The sequence below is a fragment of the Temnothorax curvispinosus genome, unplaced genomic scaffold, assembly GCF_003070985.1.
Source record: "Temnothorax curvispinosus isolate PA1 unplaced genomic scaffold, ASM307098v1 QBEX01014901.1, whole genome shotgun sequence".
Lineage (NCBI taxonomy): Eukaryota > Metazoa > Arthropoda > Insecta > Hymenoptera > Formicidae > Temnothorax > Temnothorax curvispinosus.
In genome coordinates, this window is record NW_020224681.1 from 329913 (window position 1) to 356001 (window position 26089).

The window sequence follows — 26089 nt, forward strand, 5'->3', positions numbered from 1 at the left end:
GTATTACACGATACTTTCTAAATTTTGTATCGTACTGTAAAGAGACAAACAAAATAGATACGGACGCTGTACGAATAGCCGGCAAGCCGGCGATCGGCGATAAATATGTGCAGTCAATAAACGGGCTTGAAAAGCGAAATAAATTAAATTGAACAAAACAATTGGAATAAGCGTAATGTAGTCGAATATATATATCGAAAAGATTAATTTATTTTGCTTGAGGCTACCATTAATGGCAGGATTAATGTCAAATTTTGCGTCTCGTACGCGTGATATCTGTTTGAGTGAATTTTGTTCGATATTTTACTTTTCTGTCAATGCAATTCTATCAAGATACACGGCACTCAATCTCTGAAATATCACTGATTTTATCGCGTGTAAATGATCCTTATTCACGGAGCTGCAATCAAGTTGAAGCGAAACCACGTTTCTTTTACGCAACGGCAACGGGCACCGACACTGAATTCAGCGCTCTGAATTCAAATCATAAAGTTCGTAAGAGACGACCGTCTGTAACTGTCGAGCAAACGCGTGCTCGTGAACCGCGTGCGCAACGGCGCTCAATTTGGAGATTGGTGTCCATTGGAATTGGAAATGAAATTTCGTAGACGTACAAATGGGGACGAGCAGCACAGGGTTGCAACACGTTACGGCGGTAAGGCGCGAGAAATGTACCGTGCGCGCCATCGATTTTGCGGCTACCGATTTATGTTTACGGACCCACCTGCGGTACACAGTAAACGATATTACGTAAGCAAAAAGGAATTATAATTCGTATATCCCATCTCATTGTCATCGTCACCGTGTAAATGTTCATTCGAGATGACGGATAATTTTAGCAGCAACATAAATAACATAAGCGGTGACAACAGATTCAGAATAATTATAGAAAAATATTATTTAATTTTAGACACTACGTATATTTTTAGCATTCTCGTAGAAAATAACTATTTTCCATTACTTTTGTGGAGCATTATACAATAAATTTATCAAGATCTCTTTTTATTAAAAAAAAATATATTTAATGGTTTCTGTATTATTTTAGACATTCTACTTTATGAATTTTGTGAAAAGATCGCGCAAAAGTTTTTCTCTTCTTTCTGGTCTTTCTCTTTCTTGTCGCGGGGGGTTACAGACACAGATGTGGATGCTATGCCGGGAGTGTGCAACATAGACAAAAGTGGAAACTCTCAGGACAACCTTACAGTTAAATGTCTCGGCTCGTCCGCGAATATAACGGAGTTTAATCAGGGTAAAACATGTGGCAAAAAGTCGCCAACTTCCGGTATTTCGCCATGATTTACCTATCTCTTGAGCAATAAAAAGCCTCGCTACCCGGTTCTCGGACTACGTAGCTGGTACATGATGCATAGTGTTAATAACGTTCGTCATCTCTTTCTTACTCACCCTTTATTCCCTCTTCTCATCCTCGCTGCCGTTCGCCAAGCTTCCTCCGCCCCACTTTTTCCTTCGTGCCGTCGCGTTTTCTCCATTCCTTCGGTCCCGTTTCTTTTCGGTTTCCCGTTTCTCCTCTCTCGATTCAGATTGGAGCACACACTGCATTAAAAAAAATACATATATATATATAAATACGCGCTCTAAACTGCTAAAAATCTATATTTAATCAATTTAATCATAAGATCTTTTTATCGCACTAAGATATTCTAAAGTAGGTTCTAAGACCTATATATATTCTTTTAGAATACACGTGTTTCGAAAGCTCTTCAGTCTTTACTGATGTATTTATTCTTTTTATATTGCCGATATTTGGATGAGTTTTTCTCTTCTAAATAATCCTCGACTTAATCTGAAGCGTTACATATATTTGCACAATATCTGAATTATTTCATGAAATGTAATTTAGTCTTTATGCCACTTTTATCTTACATATTTTGATTCTTTAGACCTCTTTTATTTTACATATTTTGCTGAAAAGCTTGAAATCAATATTTAAAAATGCTGTCTTCTCAATCATAATCAAATCATAATTAAATCATAATCAAATTTATCGTCGGCAGTACTCTGTCGTAAAAGGAATATCGATATCTAAAATGTCATTTTAGTTATTAAGTTATTTTCAACATCTATCTGCAAAAAAAATTGATTGTGCGATGAAAACAGATCGATGAAATGAAAATGCAAAGATGTCTATTGGCTTGCTAAACAGGAGATTCATATCGACACGTCCGAACAAATCGATTCCAGAAAATCACAGGCTCGATACAAAATTGATCGCTAACACGCTTTTCTCATTGACCGGATATTTAGAATTTCTCGTATTCCCGAAAGCCAGTCCATAAGGGCAACCGATAAATTAACGACGTATAATATCGCGCATTATGTCGCTATAAAGATAATTGCGGTCGACAATGCGAATGCAAGTATAATGAAATTTACACAAACCGGGGCAAACGGTATTAATGGTACAAATGATATTGTTACATTATCCGATACATGTTTAAGCGGAGCTCGTTCCTCGTTCATGGCAAAATATCACAGTGACGTTATATACGTTATATACGCGCGCGCACAAAGTTATTGAAGGGACCGTGTTATGCGTTTCTAAAGACTACCTGCCATTGCGGACCGTTTAATCCTTCGAAATGAATAGCGTCGCATTTAAAACATTACCCATGAGTAATAAACTAGGTCGCGCGATTCTCATATTCTTGTTTTTGTGCATTTAATTAATCATCTCTGATAATTAATTGTCCACGTGATGACACGTGTGCGGATAATGCATTCGCAATACATGACTCATCTTCCCTAAAAATTCTAAAAACTATAGTATTATGATAATTACATCTGTTACAATTATTACATTTGGCATCTCTTCTCAACATCGAGTTATAAATCGGTCACATTCGTTCGACTCTAAGTTTCCCAAAAAATTCAAGAAATCTCAAGTCCTGTCGTTTGTTTTTTTAAATTTTTTTTTAAGTTATTTTATTCTGCCATTTACAAATTAAAAATATACTACAATTGTGTACACTGTGCAGTTTTAAAATTCGAATTTCGTTTGTTCCTGAAAAATAGCGTTCTAAATAGCAATATTCAGAAGCACGCGGCGAGCGGACATCCGCTCGGGCGATCGAGATTCATTTACACGCACTCGGCGGTCTCGGCGTCGAGTCGTCGAGTGTCGACGACGATCGGCTATATGCGATACGCAGTCGCCTCGCGCAAACGCCTCGCGCGCCGCGCACTCTGCAGATGCAGATTAGAGACCCTCGTCTCTAATGCAGATCATGCAGAGACGCCCAGACGTGTACCTATACACCATACACCCCGGTACGGCGCGGTGCGGCGTGTATGCACGCGAGTCACAAAGGAATAGTCCTGTTGATACGAAGCGATATCTCTGTACCGTCCGGAGACGGAGCAGACGGCGACAACAGACCTAAACAACGGCGGTCCTTATCGCTTTCCCGTATTCCTGTCATTTATCGCTGCCTGCGCTCGTTGCATATTAGAGAACGTTGTCGTCGTCGTCGTCGTCGTCGTCGTCGTCTCCGTCTCCGTCTCCGTCGCCGTCGGCGTCGCCGTCGCGTAAGCACGCTTTGATGCACCGCGCGGAACGGACGAATTGCCATTCGAATTGCTAATAAAAAAGTTATGTATATCGACACATTTCAGCAAGCGACACAAGTCAACACAATTAAGTGTCGACTCATTACCAAAACAGAAAGATATATATAGAACGTTATAGACGTTTGTGTCGTTTTTTGTATCGCTTGCTGGAAAGCTCCCGCGATATCTATTTTAACGTCCCGTTGACGTAATTTTAACCGAGACATTGCAGTGAGTTTAAGATTACGTATTCTATAATCAAAAATAGTGGAAAAGTGAATATAAATACCATACTCCGTGGTCCACTATAATCAACCGTGACCGCGGTGTCCGCGCGCGGTCTCTCTCGCGCCGCCATCTTGATTGATCAAGATTCTCCCTTTCCCTTCAAGCTTCAACTTGGCGGAAATATGCTCGGTCGGCCCGTCGGCGTCGCGGTCTCGGTCCAGATATTCCTACGTCAACACACACACATATGATAATATCTTAATAAGCTGGACTCAAACTCTCGAAACGAACGACCGAGCAAACTGAAAATTTGGAGCAGATTCTTCTACGTATGTGCAAATGGACTTACCGTTAGAGAAGGAGAAGTAACCTAGCTCGACCCGCTACACGAATACGACGAATTATACTTCTACTTGAAATTCGAAAACCGACGCGTTTCTTTCCTCGCGCACCCGCGAGGAAACGACGACGATATTTCGAGATTTCGACGCAATTTCGCGCAGCTCGTACTGCAATTCGTTACAAAATATAACGCGGAAAAATAAGGCGACTGGCGAGTGATAAAACCGCGACACGGAACACGTCACGGAAATGGAACCCGAAAGTGCCGCGGTGCCGCGCGTAAATTTAAAATAGGCGTTAAAGTTACATGGTGGCGCTATCGCTCGTCAACACTCGGTACTGCCTATCAAGTGGCATAAATCGACGAACGGTATAAAAATAGCCGATAATATCGATTTTAATAAATATAGACAAAAACCAGAACCTTACAGAAGTCACGTGGCCGAAATTTGGACGCTTCGACTTAACCTATAGCGATAATTTTATTATTATCCAAATATTTTATACAAAAATATGTATTTACGGCGCAGAAATATTATATGTTTCTGTAAAACTGCATTTTAGCAGTTAATTATTGATCGTTCGTGCGATTCGACTGATAAAAGTCGGGAGCACGGTCTTACATACGGTATGTAAGACCGTGGTCGGGAGAAAGGAGAAAGAACGCTAATGATTTTTCGAAAGTTTACAGTGAGTTCGCACGGTTCGCACATGTTGCACAGTGCACGTGCACACAATGCACACGTATTAATTAGTAAACACGATACGAGATCTGATGTTTGTGTACGAGAGAGATTAGATTTTCCTCAAAGTTTTGCGAATGTAGAATGTAGGCAAGTCGCAATTAAGATAAATTTCGTATGCGTATAATTAAAGCTGTGCAACACGTTCGGATTTAGACAGTCCCCTGGTGAAGGATTTTCTGTCAGGTATTGTCTTTAACAACAAGTCAGAGATATGGCTGGTACCATGAGACAATTGGAGGAACGTTTGCTCCCTGCAGAGGTGACGACGATGCTGTGGTCACCGAAAATGGATCTTTTAGCCATTAGCAATGTCAAAGGTTAGATCTGAAAACTGTCGCTGTAAATACCATCAACACTAATTAAAGTTAATATATTTATCTTCCTCCTTTTTATAATTACTTATAAAAAGGCAGAATTACTTCATTTAACTGTACAGATGTATGTTGAGAATTTTAGATAACTAATCGTTATTCGCAATATGATATCTTACAGGTGAAGTGGTCCTTCATAGGCTTCAGTGGCAGAGAGTATGGTTGTTGAGTCCTCAAGATGAATCCGATACCGCTGCCCATTTGGCGTGGAGACCAGATGGAAAGCTGCTCGCAGTATGCTACGAGATTTCCAAGCTATTGTGTCTCGTTGACGTCGAGACTAAAAATGTTATTCATAAAACCAAATTGCCTGCGAACGACGTGACCGTTTGCGTTAAGTGGTTGTCCCTGTCTAATACCGAACAGGAAAGTTCACTAGCAAATGATAAAACTAATAAACCTACAGGCGAATATCTGCCACTTCTGCCCAGTTTAATCAGAAGTTATAGTACGGAACCTGAGCGGAAAGAATTTTTATCTAACATCCTAGATATGCTCTTTGTAAATATCATAAAGCACAATTCTAATAGACGCATAGCGTTTGTGACTATATGATTAACAGCCATATGTATTTCTTATAGATTGGTCAAAAAGATGGCACAGTATTAATGTACATTTTTGGCATGTTTTATTGTGGCACTATAACTGTGGGCCATGGACCAATCTTGCAGATCACAGGTGGATCTAATAACCCAATATGGATTACATGGAGAGATGATACGTGCGTTAAGACAACTAGGGTATCTTGTCCATTATTTGAGAGAAGCTCAGCGTTTCTTAAGGTATCTCGAGAATGATAATACATGTTACAATTTATAATAAAGATAAAGCGAAAGGCATCCCATTTCCTAAAGTGTGTTGCGCATGATAATTTAGAAATTTGTTAAGTAATTAAGGATTTGTTAAGTTAGTTGGAATTTATATATTTTATTTTCAGGTTGCGCAAACTCAAGCCAACATAGAATGTTTGAAAGATTATCTCTCACGTACCTTAATGGCCACTTGCGAAGCTTGGGAAACGATACTCTTGGAAATGGATGAAAAACTCACGCGATATGCAGGGGCAAATCTACCTGGTACTATGTCTGCAGACTTTTTGGAACTATTGATGATCGGAATACCGACGAAAAATTTAGAAACTTTCCTACTTAGAGATCTCACAGAGAAAGGATTAAAAAAATTCGGACAAAGTATTGAAATGTGTTATAGTAATATACAGGTATTGCAAAATATATTACATTTTTTAAGTTTTAATCATATATAATCACGAATTTTGAATTTGTTAAAGACATTTTTGTAGAAACTGGTCTCGAAAAATTTAACTAGCGTCGGTATGGCCTTGGTTTATCAGTTAGCTGAGTTAAGAGGTATGGTGAGAATAGGTGGCACATATGAAGCGTTAGGATTACGCGACGAAACACTCATAACCAATGCCATTAATGAATCTGAGGCTTTCTTGGCAAAATCATATGAGATTGAGCAAGTTATAGATCAGAGTATGCGCAATTACAAAGCATTTTTCCGGTACGAGTCAAACATTGAATAGATTAATTAACTTGTTGTTGTTTATGTATTGTTGTTTAATTGTTTCAATTTTTATTGCATCTATAGGTGGTTATATGTAGCCATTCTCCAACTAGCTGATGAAAGAGCACCATCGGAAGTGTGCCGTGTAAGTCAGCAGGAATTAACATTTATCGCAGAATTTCTGAGTGATTTTGACAAGCCAAGAGCGAACGGCAGGGTAAATTTAGAAAAATTAGGTCAATATTTACGTCGTGAAAATCTACAAACTCCCCTGACTTCGGAGGGAAGCGAATGGGCTGCTATGCTTGATACAAACGATTGCTTGTGCAATTATGGACATATAGTAAAGCAGAATTTCAATTTATCTTTACTACAATCTCACGTAAAATTAGTCTCTGCTGTAGAACATGTTTTCGCTGAAGCCTATCAGAGCTTAGTTGATCACTTTGTAATGATCTCTATCTCTCTACCATCATTCACATCTCTCATGTTGTCCTCGCAAATTGTAATAAACGATGGAAATCTTTTATTAGCTATGAGCGATACTGACAGCAAATTTTTAAGACTTTTTAACATAAAGTATTCGTCTACTGAATCTGTACCTCTTAGTTCAAAGACGGTTACAATAGACGTGAGTCACAAGCAAGGTTAGTAGCATGTATTTCATACAATTAAAATATACACATTGAAAATTTATTTCTCCATTATATATCTATGATAACATTAATTCACTTTTCTGTCTATCTAGGAGAATCTCCAAATGAAAGAGAGAGTGTCGATACTGTGATAGTAGATCTGCAATTTTACTCGCAAGATTATCTTAGCTTGCTTATATTAAATAAACAAACTCACGCATCGTTTCTCATACAAATGCCATTACACGGTATATCTGTGCTTGAGTATGGAGACAATGATGGTACAGCATCGATAACCGATTTCATCGGTGCGACGTTGCCGAAACCGTTTCAAGGAATATCTGCGAGACGACTAGCGGTCAGTGGTCCTCGGAAAGTAGCTGCTATTTTAAGTGAAAATAATAGAAAGATTCGTTTACTCGAGACTGAAGCGGAACCTGAGGATGAAGACGATGAGGAGGAGGAAGGGCGTTCTGGGGAAAACATGATGGATACCACACCTAGTGTATCTTTTTCTGCAGAAGAAACAAAAACTGATGTTCAAAAGTTTTATAAGGAAGAAAATAGCTGAGGTGGAAGTAAAATATGTTTAAGGTATGAATAATTTGTACATGCAAAAAGATGACTACAAATAATAATTTCTTGTGTAATTGAAAAATCTTGATTTAATTATTTTTCAAATTTTGAATAAATATAGAGTTATTACAAGATATAGTATATTTATTAAGTATATTTCTAAAATACATGTAAAATACGTTAAAATTAACTAAACGTTATTAGTTATACAATAAGAGAGAGAAAGCAAATATAATCTGTTACAAAATATACATTTATATATGTACATATAAGGATAAAGAAAAACACTAAAATGTAATAATGTAATTTCCTGTTATATACAATTACAACTTATGGCATTGCTTGTTCCTTCTGCATTTGGTTAAATACTTTAGGGAAATCGATGTCAAGAACAGCGTTATCCATTCCAACGTTTTCGATGCCTGATGAAACACCAGGTCTATTATCTGGCGTATATCGTTCTGGAGTATTTTCTCTCGACTCCTCCAAATCTGTAAAAATAATCGAAAGATAATCCTATTTTCAATGTAAAAGTGCATCTTCCTTCAATATATCAATTTTTATTAAAAAATTACCAAAGAATCTTTGACTCCTTTTTCTCTTAACAGTAATAATTAGAAGAACAACAGCTACAGCGACAACCAGTACCATAACAGCAGTCATTCCCCGTAACAGATTTGTCTATTCAAATATACATTTTAATAAAATGTAAAATTGTAATTGTTTTTTTTTTCCATGTTATGTGTATTAAATACCTCAAAATCATTTTCCCAAAGTTGCTCCCACTCATTTGAAACTATCAATTCAACAGAATGAACTTTCAATTGAGAATCGTCAAATAGGCCTTTCGAAAAACATTTATAAAATCCAGATTCTGCTGTTGACACACCCTATAAAAATTATAAATATAATTATGAAATATAACATACATCTTGGTACATATTGATTACATAAATAAACTGTTATTTAAAATAGAAAAATTTTTAAATATATGGTACATCTAAAAACTTACTCTGATTTGAAGCGTGCCACTCAATACTTCATAATTATATTTCTTTTCATTTAAAGGATTCCCTGGACCAATAACATTGTTAGTTCCAAATTGCCAGAACATGAAACGATGATGTTCATCAATACTTAAGCATGGAAGCTCAGCCAAGTGTCCAGCTGTCACTTCTTTCACTGTTACTATGTCATTTTCAGATGCAGTTTCGGATTTTTGTAATATAAATGATAAATAAAAAAGTATAAAAAGCCACATTGTCACCTAAAAATTAACGTTGTAAATATTTATACAGAGTATGTCACAGTTGAGTTAGAGATAATTAAAAGATACGGTTTTTTTCTTATGTATTGAATTATGTTTGTGAGAAAAATATAAGAATATACACCAAAAAATGTTAAACTTATACAGAAATATGTTCAATTACTGTGTTCTACCATAACCAATATTGGAAAACTGTTAGGTATTACTCTAGCCTGTCTTCTTCTTTCATAATTACATTCTAATTACATTGATCACCTTTTTCTTCACAGCTACTGCAAAACCAGTTTGTTGTTCACAGATGGTTGTCACAATAATTTATACAGTACACGATACAAAGGAAAAGGCTTTTATGAGTGAATGTTGTGTAATCATAAAAGCAATTCTCTCTTCCTCTCTCTTGTGTGCAATTATTGACTTGCTTCTATTTTTTTCTATTGAGTTGAATTGAATTGAATTCACTGACAATAGCACTAGTATAAAGTATAAATTAGTGATTTTAACTTGGAAAATACACTTTCATTTACTGATGAGAAGATTGCTACAACAAGCACTGCCATGAAGTTATTTATTTTTAACTCTGTCCTATTTGGCCTTGTGCAATACCAAGTATTTATAGTAGACTAGACCTATACCTTGTAATTACTGTATGTTCTTAGATTCCTGTTATAAATGAAAATCTACTCCAGGAAAAACTTAGTCTTACGTTTAAATAAATGAATAAATGACTGAATGAATGAATAAAACAAATGAATAGATATAGAATATTTTTATATTTTCATACGATTAATATATAAATTAATATATATGAAACAGACATAATGCTTTATTATTCAATATAAAAATATAAATGTTGCATGTGTAAATATTTTATAAAAATAACAAGTATATTAATATTAATTATATATTTCATTTGATTATGTGGAGCAACATCCACAAGATAATTTTTTTATCAACACAACAATATACATACATTCCCAGGTTCCCTCAAGTAACTTGAAACAAGCTGAAGCTCATCCATTGTCAATACCTAGATTGGTGTATTAAATGAATAAAGACATCTACAGCTAATACTGGAAGCAGCAGCCAGAATGGTGCCAGTACCGCCTTGGCTGGTAGAGACCAGTGAGGAGCCTCCAGTTTCAGACAAATCAAGATCTGAGCGCACAGTTTCAAAATCACAGCTATCATATACCATGCCTGAAACAATTTTATTGCCATACCATATATTAAAATCTAATTTTATTTAATTAGCTGGATATTTGTTACATCGGTAGGGACTATATTTTTTTAATTATCAAGCTTCTTTATTTATTATTAAAATATTTAATACTTGTAGAAAATGAATACGTGCATAAACACAAATTGGAATAAAATATATTCAATTGCAAGAGGATGAAAAAAAAAATCTACGTATCTTGCCAAGCTATAAAATATAATACTTACTTCTCGCTGCAAACTATTAACACGTCCGTTCTTGCAGTGCGAAATCATGTTAAAAACAATGTAAATAAGTAGAATGTTATCGTAGAGCCACATTGGAATAAAAACTATGAACCAATTCCATTGTATTCTCTGATCGAGTCTCAGGACCAACAGAATCAGGAATATGAGCAAGTTGAACCAGGTGAACAAGGCGCGATGTAAAACCGCCATGGAAGACTTATATCTAATTAATAATACACAATTTCACAGAGCTCACGTGCATTGAGCACTCGCGTGCATCAACTTTTGATTATTCTAACCTTCTATAACGATAAACACCCTACATGCTACGATATATCCTGTTTTATGGACAAGGGACAAGGTATTATCGACAGGTATCATCGGTCGTTACGGTGATCTAAAAAACAGTAAGATAGCGCTACAGATGCAATTTTGTTTATTTTGAATAAACGTATCAAGTATGTGCCAAATAGACTTAATTGTTCATTATACTGGCTGTATTTTATATATTTCTTCTAATATAAAGATATATAATAAAACGCGTATACATTGGCACTTTAGAGGGGAAAAAGAGAACAAACATGAAAAGAATATAACTAAAAAGAGATCTTGGAACGGAAACTTTATATATTATCGACATAAACAGAAAATAATTATGAAGAATTAAACGAAGCATGTTAATTAATAGTATAATATTATATCGTTTATAATTTTGTTTAAACGAATAATATATACTTTAATAATTAAATCTTTATAATAATAAAATATATATATTGATCGATGCAGATGAGGAATTAATTGAATATAATCACTATATCAGTATATACTACTTACATCACATAAATTTCAACGATTAACTGCAGTGACCTATTACGTATTCCTCGTGTCATTGTGATAAATATACGCTCGAACACGCTAATCGCTGATTTACAAATTTCAGTCGAACCTCCTCCTATTTTCTGAAAAAATCGATTTCCTGCATGCCTTTTTTTCTAAATTCTCCTTTTAAAGCAGCTCTTTTTTCTTCCATTCATCTTTTATTGAAACAATTAAAATATTACTTTTAGTAAGTTGAATAAAAATGTTATTTTTTATTCGTTTTAGCTCGGTCTATACATATTATCATAATCATATGGCAAACATTCTAAATGCGCGCTTTTATCAATACGCAAGAGTGCGATGTAAATCGAGAAATGATCAGTTTGCAGGATGACAGATGCAGATTTAGCTAGTATCGCTAATACAGAAAAGAGCTCAGGATATTAATATAATAATATAATTATAATAATAGTAAGTTCGAAACACAATTACAGGACACAGAGCTAGGAGTCTCCTTGAACTGCCGGAGAAAAATATAAACAGTTACATGCCGCTTATATATCGGCGGCCAATAGAATCAACTCGTACGAGGAAACGTCACTGAACGTCAGTCACGTACTATCTCACAGAGACCTTGATTATGATCGTGGATCGTGGCAGTGACTAGAGATTTATTCCTGAACAAAAGAAAAAAAATTAAAGAAACAAGAAATAAGAAAACAAATACAAGAAGGATATAATGAAGGAAAAGAAAATGAAGAAAAAGGAGAAGAAAGTAAAAGGAAGAAAGAGAGAAATAGAAATTTATTCGCATTACACATATTGCCCACACTTTTTTAGCATATTATTATATATTGTTTTAAAATAATTAATATTTAATTATTAAAGTCTATGCGCGCCATAAGGAGGTAAAGTAATGGAAAACGGCGTAGCCTAAATTGTTTCAAAAAAGCATTTCGTCTCTTTTTTGTAAAAATAAGTAGAAAACAAGGTGGGCGGAAGACGTTATAGTTACACCACTGCCGGTGATAAACTGATGGACAATGAGGTAATATGTGCGTATCTCGACATATACTCGCTAGAACGTCTTTCACTCGATCCTTACTCCTTACTCGTCTCACTCGCGAATAAATCTGTTTGATTGTTCATTAATCGAATAATATATAACGTGCGACATTCGAGAATCCGCGGAACGTGGTGTGTGCGCGTGTGTCCTTCGATGAAACTGGATTAGAAAATATGAACTCGATGATCGATTACGTATATCAAGTACGTATACATATGTATATATTTTGTACCGATAGTGATCAAATCGATAGAGTTATATGTCGTCACGTATATGCGAGTCTTAAAAAAACTTAAAGGACTTAACGATAAAATATTTTTCGAAACGTTGCGTCGTCTATTTCCAACGTGTTTCGGCCTACTCATATAATTATCATAGATTATAGGCTGCTTTCGAGGAGCGCGCTATTAGCCACTATTAGCGCTATATTGCATCATTCTGTCTTTATCGCTCATCAGGTGTAAAACAAGGATAGAATAATAAGCAAATAGCGCTAATAGCGCGCTCCCCGAATCCAGCCATTGAATAAGCCAAGCGATAATTTTTTTACAAAACGCGTGCCGCGAGCTGGGCAACCTGTTTGACTTTTCATCGGCGGCCACACTTGACGCGAATTAATCTCCATGGATCGTTATATTGATTAATCGACATTGAATCTCGATGAGGCACTTGGAGATGTTTGCGTGGAGCATATAATTGCGTATTGCGTCTTAAACATTTATGCAATGTATCGCGATTGTCGATTGTTCGCATATGAAGGAAGAAGAAGCTTAATTTATACTTAAAGTAGAATCATGCCAGTTTTTACGTAATCATTAAGATAAGAAAAAATTAATTAAAATTGGTATGCTTATATCGTTATCAGTGCGTTATAACTTGGCGGCGATTAATTTATTAAGCAGCATCTATATATGGTACTTAATTAACTTGAATAAAATTATTAAACTTGATGTATGCAGTGCAGTATGGAAAGAAAAATCGGATTAGGGATGACAAATTTCTATAGTTAAAAATATATATGTAAGCATTTCTGTCGATTTTTTGAATTAATCATCGATTTCAATCGTTTGATCAAATTAAGTTTCTTCAAACAAATCGATCTAATCGAGAGAGTGTGCAATGATAGATCTGTTCGTTTTTTCTGTACTTAAAGATAAATAATAATTGGGACAGACATTTGGAAAAAAAGAAAAGGAGCAATAAAATAAAAATATGAAACACATGCAGAAAATGCGATCGGCTGACGTTCGCGTTTCTCGTATTCCTCAAATCCTCAGTATTTCTCGAATCGCTGATTACGCAAGACTATATAATGATAATTAGATACATCGAGATATGCACACATTGCACACGCGGCTGTCTGAGCGTCTCTCGCACGCAGATTGCAAATATCGGTCGCTGATGTGGGCCGATGACAAAAAGGCACGCGGTTTTCGGCTTAACGTGTTAATAATATTGCCGCGAGTAATGCGACTATAAATACGCGCACCTAATGGTCCTACCCCGAAAACGCGAGAAGCCGAGTCTATTTTAACAGATTAGAGCAAGTTCCGGAATCGGCGGTGCTCCGTCAATCCTTCACAGACGTCGGCGAGTTATCGCCCGACGCCCCGGCTCCCGGCTCACGGCTCTGCGAAAGAGTCGATAGCGCGAACTCGCGCCGAACGCTGAACGCCGCTAAACCGCTTGGCGTCTCCACGTTAAGATCTCCTGAGATCTCCGTCGCGTCACGTTGCCCTTTAACCTCGCTCTCGGTCCACAGTCCACGTGCACAGTTAGCGCCGATATAGCCGATAGCGAATATAGCGATGTCGAACGTACGAACATTGGTAAGGCTCGCTTCGACCGAAACGATCCGATCTCGCGTACGATTATACGAATATTACGGTATCGTTAATGACGTTAATAATGTTACGCGATTGTCGCCAACGATGATTTGTACTTTGCAGTAGGCGTGGTATTCTCTTTTCTTTTTCTTTTTTTTAACGATGACTTGGAAAACTTTCGAATTTTAGAAATATATTTCCCCGTGGTATCTCTTATCAATTTATGTTTATTTTGTATTGATTATTCTGTAAAAATGTGATAACTTTTGTGTGAATATTAATTTTTATATCAGGACGTTTATACTTATATCCCTGAAGCTTGATCTGCAAAAATTCTTGAAATTTGACTAAGAATCTGTGCTTACGTAACATTTTTTTAAATGCTTAAAATAAAATACACATTTGTTACTTTAAAAGACTGGTAGAATTTCAGAAAAATTAAAACCGTATAAGAATATGCATTATATACATTAAAGTAAATTTTTATATTTAGGTGCTTCCAGTTCTGGCTGCGGTAGGAACGATAGTTGTTATAGGAGTAGCATTTAAAATATATAAATCCTGGAGTGAGAGGAAGAAAAAGTCTGCGCCGATACTGCTGGTTGATCCAGTAGTTAAGTATAGTCTACCTCTAATCCAAAAGGACATAATAAGTCACGATACTAGGAAGTTCAGATTTGGATTACCAACGTCAAATCATGTCCTGGGCCTGCCAATTGGTCAGCATATACATTTAACAGCAAAGATTGGAGAGGAGGTTGTAATACGTTCATATACGCCTGTTTCAAGCGACGATGATCAAGGCTACGTTGATCTCGTCATCAAGGTAAATAAAATGGCAATATAGGATTGGCGATAATGAAAGAAAGTATGCTTTAATCGTGCGTGATTTATAGGTATACTTCAAAAATGTGCATCCAAAGTTTCCTGAGGGAGGAAAATTGTCTCAATACTTGGAAAACATGAAAATAGGGGATACCATCGACTTTAGAGGTCCATCTGGTAGACTGATTTACAAAGGACAAGGAAAAGTAACTATAAAACTTCTTAGGAAGGAACCACCCGTGGAATATAACGTTAAAAAGGCACGTACATTTGCTACTATGTATATATGTATTTATTAATTGTGTTATTATTATCGTTATTAAGAACAACTCTATTTTCGACATATGAAAATAATGATGTAACTCTCTGTACAGATGGTTATGCTCGCTGGTGGTACGGGTATCACGCCGATGTTGCAGCTAATTCGTGCGATAATAAAGGATCCTACGGACGAAACTCAAACCTCCTTGCTGTTCGCCAATCAGACAGAAAAAGACATCTTGCTGCGGGACGAACTGGACGAAATCGCCAAAAAATATCCGAATAAATTAAAACTTTGGTACACCCTAGATTCAAGTAGCGAGGGATGGCCATATAGTACAGGATATATAAGTACTGATATCATAGAGAAACACATGTTTCCACCGTCGCCCGATACTATCGTATTGATGTGTGGGCCACCTCCAATGATCAATTTTGCTTGTACTCCGAATCTCGATAAACTTGGCTACGATACTAAATTACGGTTCGCATATTAATCGATGACAGTTTGACGGAGATCTACATGCTTTTAGTACTTCAGTAAAATGTAAGAACAGTTTTTTATTTAATTGAATATATCTGTCTTAATTAATGGAGAATATTAAATAACATGGTGCCGATCAAAGAGATCTATATTGAAAAATTTCTGTCAAAATCTATCTGTAAAAAACATCTCCAGCAGTATTGACGATTACTATATATAAGTTATGAAATTACAATAATCAATGAAATATGCTAATAGCATATGGAGACTATTGTTCCATGTAGTATAAGGATGTCTATCCATAAAAAATTTTACAAGACACGCCAAAAAGTCTTGTCCTCTTTTACTTTTGCTTTTTTTTTATTGGGATACGCTGTGATTGGCGAATGATAAGTAATTCATAGAACTTAAGAAAAATGGGGTTATAAATCAAATGCATGTGAAATGAATATTGCCTCATCACTAAAATATACTTTATTCAGTTCTACATTTGATTATTATAAAAATGACCTGTATATAAAATTTAGGTGAATAAAGTATATTACTAGTGTGTGGAATATTCATATAATAAAGTATTATATTTCAAAGCATTTATTAATGTTGAACCCATTGTAACGTTATAAAAAATTTTCAACACATACAGATGTGCTTCTTATTGTATAATACTTCATTTGTGAGAGATCGAGAAATAAAATATAATTCATATATAAATGACATGTTCAAAAAATGGAGTATATTCTCCTTGCTACAATTAGTACATTAATATTATCAAATGCATTATCGTCGATGAGAGACTAACACAATGAAATATTTAATTATTAATTAAACATGTTAATTTAAGAGGCCGCATATTATGTATGAAAAACTGCAAGTAATTGTGAAATCGAAGCGAAAGTAAATTTCTTTTTTTTTTAATGAATTAACAACGTCCTCTATCTTGTACGCGTTTTCTAGGAGCCGCACGCAAAATATTATCCACTCGAAGTATCATTTCCGCTGCTTCAGCCGCACTCACTAGAACCTGCCTCTTCACCATCCAAGATTCGGTGATTCCTAGCCGCTTCATACAGCCAACTTTGCCCATTTCCATATCTGTAAGATCAAAGAACATTTAATTTCCTGTTACGAAAACTATTTAGCGATCTATTTATACGTATTTAAAAATATTATTACTGGTAACAGAGCGCAAGAACTAGAAACTCACCCAATCCCATAGTGTTGCCGACGGAATTATGCGCAGCTCTTAATTCGCTGACCAATTGCGCAGAGTCGTAGCCAGCATTGTCGGCGATAATGGTCGGCAATTGCTGCAATGCTCGTGCGAAGGCTTCCATCGCAACCGCCTCTTTACCCGGCGTAGCCGCGGCCGCTCGCATAACAGCGCAAGCCATGATCATTTCGCTGCATCCACCACCGTAAACTATTCTCGACTCGCGTACCGTACCGGCTAAAACGCAGAGCGCGTCGTGCAGCGATCTTTCAGCTTCATCGATGATCTGCTGCGTTGCGCCACGAATAACGACAGTGCACGCTTCACCCAACGGAACTCCAGAGAATCTTAGGAGTGTATCTTCTCCTATCATTATCTGAAACAATATAACAATACAATTGAATATAATTAAAGCTATAATGAAACTAATGATTATCACACACACGCATTAGAATAGAATGCATTGCCGTGTATGTGGAACATTCTATATGAATTGCAAAAGTAAATGGTAAATTTACCTGTTCGATAAGATCGCATTTTCCCAACTTGACTAAATCCGGATTGTCGAAAGTACTAACAATTTCGCCACCAGTAACAAGCGCAAGTCTCTCGATACCGTCGAAATCGGCATGTTCGATAGCCATAATTTTCTCATCGGCGAACAATTGTTCTGGATAATTGTATATCAATTGCCTATTGATAAAGACGTTGCATCCATGCTTGACAATTTTGTCAACTTTATCCTGTGGAGATTCAGAAAATTATACATCGATTGTAACTTAACAAATATGCCGTGAGATTCTTTAGACTTTTACTACCTTCATCTTTTCTTTCTCTGCAGTTTCTAATTCTGCTATCTTTGCCATTGAATCTACACGTACTCTGGAACCAAATACCTATAAATAAATGCGCGTAGTGTTAGATTTATCATAGATTTAGTAGATATAATTTTAAAAATTCTTTATACTATAACAGAAGAAACATAAAACCTTGATTTTATCCGTATCCATAGATGTATTAGCGATAAGTATACGCGCGTCAAATACTTTTTGTGGTTGGTTGACACCTGGTTTCTTATCTAATAAGAATCCCTCGTCCAAAAAGGAATCGGCGAGTGTTGCGCCGCGTTTTTTGATAACTTGAATCGCGGACAAATTACCGGAGCCTTTAAGACGCAACACTGCGTCGACCGCGAGCTTGCTGAAGTATTCCTTGTGCTGGGATAAAATCTTAGAACTCAACGTTGTGCGCGCAATATTTAGTAAATCCTCCCGAAAACGATCGGGATCTGCAGAATTGTCCGTGGCTGCATTTTTTAAAGCCTCAGTCGCTACATTTACAGCATTCCTCCAACCACTAATGATAGTTTGTGGATGTATCTTTTGATTTTCGATTAGCTTTTCAGCTTCTCGCAAAAACTCGGCAGCTACAAAAAGACACGAAAGTCATATATTTGAAATTGAATAATTTGAAAAATCAAGCGGATGACGGTATTGTACGTACCGAGAACGGTGACTGAAGTAGTACCATCGCCCACTTCGTCATCTTGGACACGGGACATATCTACCAAAATCTTGGCAGCGGGATTATCAACGCCAATGCTTTTAAGGATAGTAGCACCGTCATTAGTGACATGTACCTGTCCCGAGGACCTGCCCTGAGATACGAGTATCTTATCCATACCCTTAGGACCGAGGGTAGATTTCACCAAGTCCCCAATGGCTATAGCCCCAACAACCGAGCTCAACCTAGCAATCTCCGCCTTCTCTTCTTCCGCCTCATTTTTGAGGATCCGCACTGGATTTAAGGAAACCTTAGAATCAAGTAAGATAAAACGATTCATTTAGTTGCCCATAATACAACTCTTTATTCTGTATTTTTCATTCTGAATGAGATTGTTTTTAAGAAAGTTAACTATTGGTGGGTATGTAAAAAATTGATCTAAAAGTTGATTGAAAAAAAATAAAAACTTGGTTTCTATAGAATGTATTAAAGTTATTTATCGTGCAATTATTTATCCCTTCGTTATTTCAATGACACGTGAGCCATTTGTCATGCTTCCAGAAAACCGGGTTCTGGCCGTTCTGGGGATCGAGAGAATCACAAGCATTTATTACAGCTACAACATGCGAGATTACGGGAGACGAATCGCAACAATTACCATGTCGAGTCAACGCGGCGTACGCAGATACTTCTCTTCAAGAAATGACGCAAAATCCGAAAACGAAAATCTCCGACACACGCTAACGACGAACGTTCACGAGTCAAGGCAGATACCGCCATGCTGCGTGACTTTCAGTGACTTCCGAAGCATTTTCACGAAGCGATTTTCTTTTCCGTCCGTCCATGATTCGCTGCTTTTGGACATCTATATGGTAAGAACGAATTATAAAATCTGATTGAAAAGATGGACGCGCGAATGAACCAATCAAGGACTTGGAATGTAGGTGTGCTTAATGCCAAGGCTTGCTTCAGCGGATCATCATATTCTGAATTTAATTCCTTTTAAGGCTCGATTTGCCGCACAGACGCGATTCTAACGATAATAAAATATTAAATATAATTACATATGAAAATAATACATATAATATAAATTATAAGGAAGAAATGCGGAAAACAAATAGAGAAATTAGATTTGGGGGGAATCATAAAAATATTTTTTGTTTTATAAGTTATTATATATATTATTTATTATCAGTTACAGACAGCATTTTATGTAATGAGAATTTTACATCTTGCGATGATGAAGTGCATTTTTTAAATATCTCTGTAAAATATTATATAACACCCATTATTTCCAGCACCGATGTATCGAATGACCTGTAAATCCAGTAAAAATAATTATAGCTCTTTTATTACTTATAACACGCATATATGTAATGCATACAGATTAATGCACATACTCACTTGGACTTTATCTCATCACCTGGAATGTAAAATGGATTGCAAACAGCGTTGGAATATGCAGCATGTAACTTCTTGAAAATCTATCGACCACGTATCGAAAATTTGCACAATATTAATTATATATCACAATTAACGCGACATATCAAAATTACATATAAAGTATGTAAAGAAGAGAACGTTACCATTTTTATTTCGTTATCCCTTAATGATACATTGGACGATTGTAATACTATGACAAATTTAATCTTTGTATTCGTAGCATAGCCATATCTGGAAAACAGGAATGTTGGTATTTAGATATGCAAATTGGTATCTATCGCGGGGCGACACATTACACATTACGATATATATTACATACATTTTATATTCTTCAGTCGCAAATAACAAGCCTAGGTATAAGTCGCGTATATCAACCGTCGTTTTATTCCCTACGTTCAGCTTTTCCTCTATAATATCAATTGACGTGTGTACTTTGTAATGAAATTGCAACCCAGCAGCTTCGTCCGTGCACTGATATATTTTAATAAATTTTGGAGAGTTCTACAAAATATTTATCAATTAATAGAATAATTCCATGTTCACAGCGTAAGAGACTCGATATTGATGTGCTTCATTATGCAAAAATACAAAAATTGATGGCGAAAAAATTCATGATGAAAAATTTGTGTTAATCAACATGTCATAACCTATATGTAAATCAGAAAACACCGTGTATACTTGCATCTTTGCCAATAACAGCTACGCAAGCGGCCATTTTATGAGATTCTACAAAAACGCAAAAGAAATTTGTTACGATACACTGCACATTCTTTTGCTAAATGTATTTTTATACGAGAATGAGAATAATCGCGAGTACGCAACGCGAGCGTTCCATAACTCGTAATGTCGCTAGGTTAGAACGACACCACTGTGTAGCGTGTCGTGTCGTCCTTTATTTCGAACAATCGCTCGAATAAAGAGAAAAGAGCTCTTTTTATGACATAACTTTACTTGTGGTACAAATCACGAGATACAAATTTTAGCGTAGTACAAAAGATATACACGTTAGCCATACAGTAATTCTAACTTATAACAGTACATTTACAAAACACATAACAGTAATTTATACAGCATTATCGAACATCTGTAGTCTGTACACAGTTATTGATAGACTGTCAACTAAACTCTCTCTCTCTCTCTTTCTAATTATTGATCATAATATCTTCTCTTCAAAGTTCTGTACTTGCGCAACATATACAAAGCTTCCAGCTCTTTTATCACAAAATTACCGTGACTTATCATCTTATTTATCTTTTCGGGATCAGTCTCCGTTTTATTTTTGTCAAAGGCTCTCTTTAGCTTGGTTCTGAAATATTGATATCCCGTTGGATAATCTCGGCCCATGTACAACAGCTGAAAGACAATGCAAAATGAAAATTTAACAAATATGTAATAAAGAAAAATGATAATAAGCTTCTTGAGTTTATCGACATCTTATATGATGAATATGTATGAATACTTGTGTAACACTTTATTACCGTTTTGTACAAATTAATAACTTTAGTGCGTTGTGACATGACACATAGTAAATCTTGGTCTAGATTCCAGCTGCAACTAACTCAGAGCTCGGACTGGCTCGGAGCCTTCAGCCTTGCAAGTCAATTGACAAAATGATAATCATTATCATCTACGATCTGCGATTGTTTCCATTGGAGACAGATAAAAATTGGAAAAGTGTTAACTACACTTGACAGAGATCGGACATTTATTGTTCTTTGTGACTATATTTTTTGTATATGCTATTTATTTTTCCTCTTTTTCTTTCCATTACATTATTATATTATATAATTATAAATTTATCTGTATATCTATATATAGGTTTCATTTTAAATATAGAAAATATAACATAGTGCAGCTGGAAGCAGTTGCAAAGTACATTTCAGTGCGTTTCACAACCTCGTAGTGTATGATTGGGACAAAATATATTCAACATAATATAACATGGCAAACGTCTATTAAAGAAACTGAAATTGTAATACGGGAAATTCTCTCTAATAATATTGATAAACACACCAAGTGTGTGTGGCCATATTATGTGTATATCAAAGAATTGCGGAAGCATTCTACGTTTGAAGTCGTTTGACACGACAGTGATCGACGCTTAAAGCTTATCCACCGAACCAATCAGAAGAAGGATCAGAAGATTCTGTGTGTAGTTGTATTGGCTAATTGGCGACGGCTAACAGCAGACGTAGGGGTGCCAAGGGCCAAGCAGTGCCACTCAACTTCACGTGAACGTTTGTAATATGTTTATGTTACGCATGCACACAAAGGCATTTCTCCGACCTCCGTTCTCCTCGACATTTCCGAACGTAAACAGATAAGAAAGTGAGATTCGTTGTCTAGTCACAGTATAAGTACTGTACAGTGTACTCTAGAGCGTTCGGCTATTATTGTGCTCTCGAGAGTCGAGAGACAAGCCTTTCTGCGTCGCAAGGTACTTAATGAGGTAAATTTCGTACGCGTAATTAAAACTCCGTTTTTATACACACACATCGTTTTATATATATTCTAATATATTCTAATCTTATAACAATTTCGAATTAAGATAAATGTGTTAGAAACATTTGGAAAGAATAAAGCGAATGTTGCAAGCTGCTCCATTTCCTCCGGTATCCGAAAGTTTATTTCTTTTTCACAATGCAATAATTGCATTAATGCATTTCTACTCGTTTTTATCTTTGTGATTTAGTTTTATTTTAGAAACTGATACATAAACTTTTATTTGAATCTCAATTATATCCTTGAACAGTAGTCTTGCCAATTATGACGTTTCTGTTACTTAAAAATAAATAAATGTAGCGATGGAATAATATTCCATTGTTACAACAATAATGATATACCATTTCCTTATTGTTTTCTTTATATATAAAAAAAATTAATAATCTATACACATTAGAGCTCCATTACCATGACTGTCTGTTAATTAATGTAATCTGGCTAGGTCAGCCATGTTATCAGAACGACGATAAATGCTTAAATATATATATTCATCCATTTTTATGTCATTATTTCAGAGGCGCAACAAAAATGTCTAACGTTAGGAATAGTGTACTTCTAATATTCTGTGGTAAGTTATTTAAGTAGCTGTACAATGTGCAATAGTTTTTTCTCTATTTATTATGTATCTGTTTCTTCAAGAGCTCTCTCATATACAAAATTTTTTTTAATTTTGCAGGGATATGTTGCACAGTGGCACTTGCCAAAGAAAGTTTGAAAGCTCCGACATTTAGTAGAACATATACGGCGAAAGGAACATTATATATACCATATGCAGAAATTCGAGAGCCTTTTTATGCATGGTACAATGGCAACAGTGGATCTAGCAGAATTGATTATTATGGAGGTATTTTCAAAAATAATAATCTCCCATTTATTCGTTATCTATTTTTAACTTAGATATATAAAAACTGTTTAGTATAGCGTACACAGTATACAGTATACATGTACACATACAATACAACATATAAATCTGTTTCTTTGTCTAATAGGGATGGTTAAAACCTTTCAATTGGCTCACAAAGGAAAATATGGAGCCAGTATAAAATTAGCGCCTGTTACCACAGAGACTGCTAGTAATGAAGAAACATGTCTTCAAGTAAATGGTACTAATGATTTAAAAATACAACCGCAGTCTATTATTCCAGATGCATCTGAAATGGAGGTAAATTGCACGACTGTAAATTCTATAATGTATATGCAAAATGTGTAAAAAATATGTACAAGTAGCTTTCAATGAAATTTATGTATAGTGTATTGGAGAAGAGATGATCAATGGATTATTGTGTGAGAAATGGCGACTTGTACAAGAAATTGGGGAAAAAACAAATAAATACACTCTCTGGATACGTTACAAGGTAAGAATAAAATTATTTGTGTATATGATAAATAAACCTGCGGTACTTAAAGGAAATAATCTTTGTAGAAATCACCATATCTGCCAAAAGTCAAGGAGCCTATTCCTGTGAGGTATGAAATGAGAGGATTTAATAGTCTCTTAGGTTCACATTATGATCATTATTACCTGGAATATGATTGGTATTCCTTTGACAAACCTTCTGATGATGTCTTTAAAATCATAGAAGGTACGTAAAATTCTAGAATATATATTTTTCCAGTTGCTGTTAACTGATATATAAAGATTTTTTTATTACATTACAATAAAACAATTATTGTATCGAATTTATAATTATGAAGAAAATTATTTGCAGATGCTAAGTGCGTCAGCTTCCCAGGCCCGGGTGAAAATCACATATACACCTTTAACCCAATGCGCGAATTCATTCATAATTATGAGGATCATTTACATCAAGCATTTGACACATTTAAAAAGACTCACAATAAAAATTACAAGGATGACTTGGATCATATGTATCGCAAGGACTTATTTAGACAAAATATAAGGTACATTTATGCCGTAATAAGTATTGTATGTATCATTTCAGAAATAATCGTTTCATGTATATAATTTCCAGATTTATCCATTCTACAAACCGTGCCAATTTGGGTTATCAGTTAAATGTTAATCATTTGGTGGATCGTAGCGATCTCGAATTGAAGGCTTTACGAGGCAAACTATACACTCCAGGTTACAATGGTGGAGCACCATTCCCGCATGATATCGAAAAGGAAATCAAAGATGTTCCCGATAGCATAGATTGGAGGCTTTATGGCGCTGTAACGCCAGTTAAAGGTTTGTAACTTTAATATTATATTTAATATATACGTTATATATATATATATATATATATATATATATATTGATATACTTTATTTAAATAGATCAGTCCGTTTGCGGTTCTTGTTGGAGTTTTGGTAGTACTGGTGCGGTAGAAGGTGCCTATTACATGAAGCATAACAAGTTAGTACGTCTGTCTCAACAGGTAAGCAAGTTATAGAAGTAGCAAAGTTTACGAATTATAATATAATACAATACAGTATAAACACAGAGTATAGTGCTTATACTGCAGATCAATAATATTATGGTATTAATATTGCAGGCTCTCATCGACTGTTCATGGGGATTTGGTAATAATGGATGTGACGGTGGAGAAGATTTTCGTTCATATCAGTGGATAATGAAACATGGTGGTTTACCTACTGAAGAGGATTACGGTGGTTACTTGGGACAGGTAAATTATTTCATTAAATTTATATTAAATAATAAATTTGATCTCTCTCTCTCTCTCTCTTATAATTTGTAACAAGAAAAACAAAAAGACTTTTTGTTTCTTTTGTCAGGATGGGTACTGTCATATAAACAACGTAACATTGACAGCTAAGATCACAGGTTTCGTTAACGTCACTCCACGCAATGTAGAAGCTTTGAAAATCGCCATTGCTAAACATGGTCCTATTTCTGTTGCTATCGATGCCTCCCACAAGACATTCTCTTTTTACTCTCGTGGAGTGTATTACGATCCAGCTTGTGGTAAGATTTGTAAACTTATTATTTTTTTTAATAGTTTTAAAAAACTTATAAATACAAATTTCTCATTCAAACAATTATGTTTTTGTATTATATAGGTAATACCGAGGATAAATTAGATCATGCTGTTTTGGCTGTTGGATATGGCACCATGAATGGAACGGGTTATTGGCTAGTAAAGAATTCTTGGTCGAATTACTGGGGCAACGACGGATATATTTTAATGGCTCAAAAGGATGACAATTGCGGAGTTCTTCTTGCCCCCACATATGTTACTATGTAACTGTAGTTCTATTTCTAAGAATTGGTTGTATCATTTAAGCTCTCTAATACTTCCAATGAGCAAATACACACTCAAATACAATTTAAAAAATGTAGGTTCTGTATAAAATATATTTAGTTGTTTAGCATATTGAGCAAGCTGTAATAAATTGTTGAAGATTTGTATTTAATATAGGAAAATATGATAACGAAAATGAACGAAAATAAAACATTTTGTGACTAAAAAGAGCGTCAATT

At 35.5% G+C, this 26089-nt stretch overlaps 6 protein-coding genes across 9 annotated transcripts; 3 read left to right on the top strand and 3 right to left on the bottom strand.

Moving 5' to 3' along the window:
* The first annotated feature begins 4828 nt into the window (after positions 1 to 4828).
* Positions 4829 to 8282, top strand: LOC112465084 (anaphase-promoting complex subunit 4). The gene is made up of 7 exons (XM_025032458.1): positions 4829 to 5203; positions 5379 to 5758; positions 5839 to 6039; positions 6195 to 6476; positions 6558 to 6781; positions 6869 to 7431; positions 7533 to 8282. The coding sequence occupies exons 1-7, from the start codon at positions 5098 to 5100 to the stop codon at positions 7988 to 7990; spliced, it is 2214 nt and encodes a 737-aa protein (XP_024888226.1). The 5' UTR covers positions 4829 to 5097; the 3' UTR covers positions 7991 to 8282.
* Position 8283: 1 nt separating this feature from the next.
* LOC112465087 lies at positions 8284 to 10378 on the bottom strand. Of its 2 annotated transcripts, none has more exons than XM_025032462.1 (5): positions 10233 to 10378; positions 9008 to 9262; positions 8751 to 8885; positions 8571 to 8676; positions 8284 to 8486 (listed from the first exon to the last, which is right to left on the bottom strand). In XM_025032462.1, the coding sequence occupies exons 1-5, from the start codon at positions 10278 to 10280 to the stop codon at positions 8326 to 8328; spliced, it is 705 nt and encodes a 234-aa protein (XP_024888230.1). In that variant the 5' UTR covers positions 10281 to 10378; the 3' UTR covers positions 8284 to 8325. The 2 variants fall into 2 exon arrangements, with proteins under 2 accessions (XP_024888230.1, XP_024888231.1); XM_025032463.1 differs by lacking the exon at positions 10233 to 10378 and adding an exon at positions 9518 to 10002.
* A 2192-nt stretch (positions 10379 to 12570) lies between these two features.
* On the top strand, positions 12571 to 16626 carry LOC112465086 (NADH-cytochrome b5 reductase 3). 2 transcript variants are annotated; one of them, XM_025032460.1, is made up of 4 exons: positions 12571 to 12793; positions 14910 to 15242; positions 15313 to 15501; positions 15616 to 16626. In XM_025032460.1, exons 1-4 carry the CDS (start codon positions 12764 to 12766, stop codon positions 15997 to 15999), a joined length of 936 nt encoding a protein of 311 aa, XP_024888228.1. In that variant the 5' UTR covers positions 12571 to 12763; the 3' UTR covers positions 16000 to 16626. The 2 variants fall into 2 exon arrangements, with proteins under 2 accessions (XP_024888228.1, XP_024888229.1); XM_025032461.1 differs by lacking the exon at positions 12571 to 12793 and adding an exon at positions 14212 to 14419.
* A 71-nt stretch (positions 16627 to 16697) lies between these two features.
* Positions 16698 to 19479, bottom strand: LOC112465085 (T-complex protein 1 subunit beta). The gene is made up of 7 exons (XM_025032459.1): positions 19358 to 19479; positions 18700 to 19009; positions 18186 to 18622; positions 18015 to 18092; positions 17715 to 17939; positions 17191 to 17572; positions 16698 to 17078 (listed from the first exon to the last, which is right to left on the bottom strand). The coding sequence occupies exons 1-7, from the start codon at positions 19358 to 19360 to the stop codon at positions 16906 to 16908; spliced, it is 1608 nt and encodes a 535-aa protein (XP_024888227.1). The 5' UTR covers positions 19361 to 19479; the 3' UTR covers positions 16698 to 16905.
* Positions 19480 to 19858: 379 nt separating this feature from the next.
* Positions 19859 to 21853, bottom strand: LOC112465102 (trafficking protein particle complex subunit 2-like protein). Its single transcript, XM_025032492.1, has 7 exons — positions 21621 to 21853; positions 21372 to 21495; positions 20825 to 20868; positions 20462 to 20643; positions 20286 to 20373; positions 20104 to 20183; positions 19859 to 20016 (listed from the first exon to the last, which is right to left on the bottom strand). Exons 1-7 carry the CDS (start codon positions 21657 to 21659, stop codon positions 19974 to 19976), a joined length of 600 nt encoding a protein of 199 aa, XP_024888260.1. The 5' UTR covers positions 21660 to 21853; the 3' UTR covers positions 19859 to 19973.
* Positions 21854 to 22358: 505 nt separating this feature from the next.
* On the top strand, positions 22359 to 25982 carry LOC112465100 (digestive cysteine proteinase 1). Of its 2 annotated transcripts, none has more exons than XM_025032487.1 (12): positions 22359 to 22591; positions 23160 to 23212; positions 23321 to 23488; positions 23634 to 23806; positions 23895 to 23999; positions 24068 to 24227; positions 24354 to 24546; positions 24618 to 24835; positions 24925 to 25025; positions 25143 to 25274; positions 25384 to 25573; positions 25669 to 25982. In XM_025032487.1, the coding sequence occupies exons 1-12, from the start codon at positions 22587 to 22589 to the stop codon at positions 25851 to 25853; spliced, it is 1683 nt and encodes a 560-aa protein (XP_024888255.1). In that variant the 5' UTR covers positions 22359 to 22586; the 3' UTR covers positions 25854 to 25982. The 2 variants fall into 2 exon arrangements, with proteins under 2 accessions (XP_024888255.1, XP_024888256.1); XM_025032488.1 differs by having other exon boundaries at positions 22359 to 22579.
* The last annotated feature ends 107 nt before the right edge of the window (positions 25983 to 26089 follow it).

Bases quoted from the DNA above. Each gene is read 5' to 3' on its own strand.
- LOC112465084 (XM_025032458.1), top strand. From the start codon at position 5,098: ATGGCTGGTACCATGAGACAATTGGAGGAACGTTTGCTCCCTGCAGAG. The intron at 5,204-5,378 runs GTTAGATCTGAA...GATATCTTACAG, and splicing joins AGCCATTAGCAATGTCAAAG to GTGAAGTGGTCCTTCATAGG. The intron at 6,477-6,557 runs GTATTGCAAAAT...ACATTTTTGTAG, and splicing joins TGTGTTATAGTAATATACAG to AAACTGGTCTCGAAAAATTT.
- LOC112465087 (XM_025032462.1), bottom strand. From the start codon at position 10,280: ATGGATGAGCTTCAGCTTGTTTCAAGTTACTTGAGGGAACCTGGGAAT. The intron at 8,886-9,007 runs GTAAGTTTTTAG...TAATTTTTATAG, and splicing joins GTGGCACGCTTCAAATCAGA to GGTGTGTCAACAGCAGAATC. The intron at 8,677-8,750 runs GTATTTAATACA...ATATTTGAATAG, and splicing joins TTTGGGAAAATGATTTTGAG to ACAAATCTGTTACGGGGAAT.
- LOC112465086 (XM_025032460.1), top strand. From the start codon at position 12,764: ATGAACTCGATGATCGATTACGTATATCAA. The intron at 15,243-15,312 runs GTAAATAAAATG...CGTGATTTATAG, and splicing joins ACGTTGATCTCGTCATCAAG to GTATACTTCAAAAATGTGCA. The intron at 15,502-15,615 runs GCACGTACATTT...CTCTCTGTACAG, and splicing joins TGGAATATAACGTTAAAAAG to ATGGTTATGCTCGCTGGTGG.
- LOC112465085 (XM_025032459.1), bottom strand. The intron at 17,573-17,714 runs GTAAATTTACCA...ATATTGTTTCAG, and splicing joins AATGCGATCTTATCGAACAG to ATAATGATAGGAGAAGATAC. The intron at 17,079-17,190 runs GTGAGTTTCTAG...TTGATCTTACAG, and splicing joins CGGCAACACTATGGGATTGG to ATATGGAAATGGGCAAAGTT.
- LOC112465102 (XM_025032492.1), bottom strand. From the start codon at position 21,659: ATGTCACAACGCACTAAAGTTATTAATTTGTACAAAACG. The intron at 20,644-20,824 runs GCAAGTATACAC...AATATTTTGTAG, and splicing joins TAGCTGTTATTGGCAAAGAT to AACTCTCCAAAATTTATTAA. The intron at 20,017-20,103 runs GTGAGTATGTGC...CTGGATTTACAG, and splicing joins GGTGATGAGATAAAGTCCAA to GTCATTCGATACATCGGTGC.
- LOC112465100 (XM_025032487.1), top strand. The intron at 24,228-24,353 runs GTACGTAAAATT...AATTATTTGCAG, and splicing joins TGTCTTTAAAATCATAGAAG to ATGCTAAGTGCGTCAGCTTC. The intron at 24,547-24,617 runs GTACATTTATGC...TATAATTTCCAG, and splicing joins TTATTTAGACAAAATATAAG to ATTTATCCATTCTACAAACC.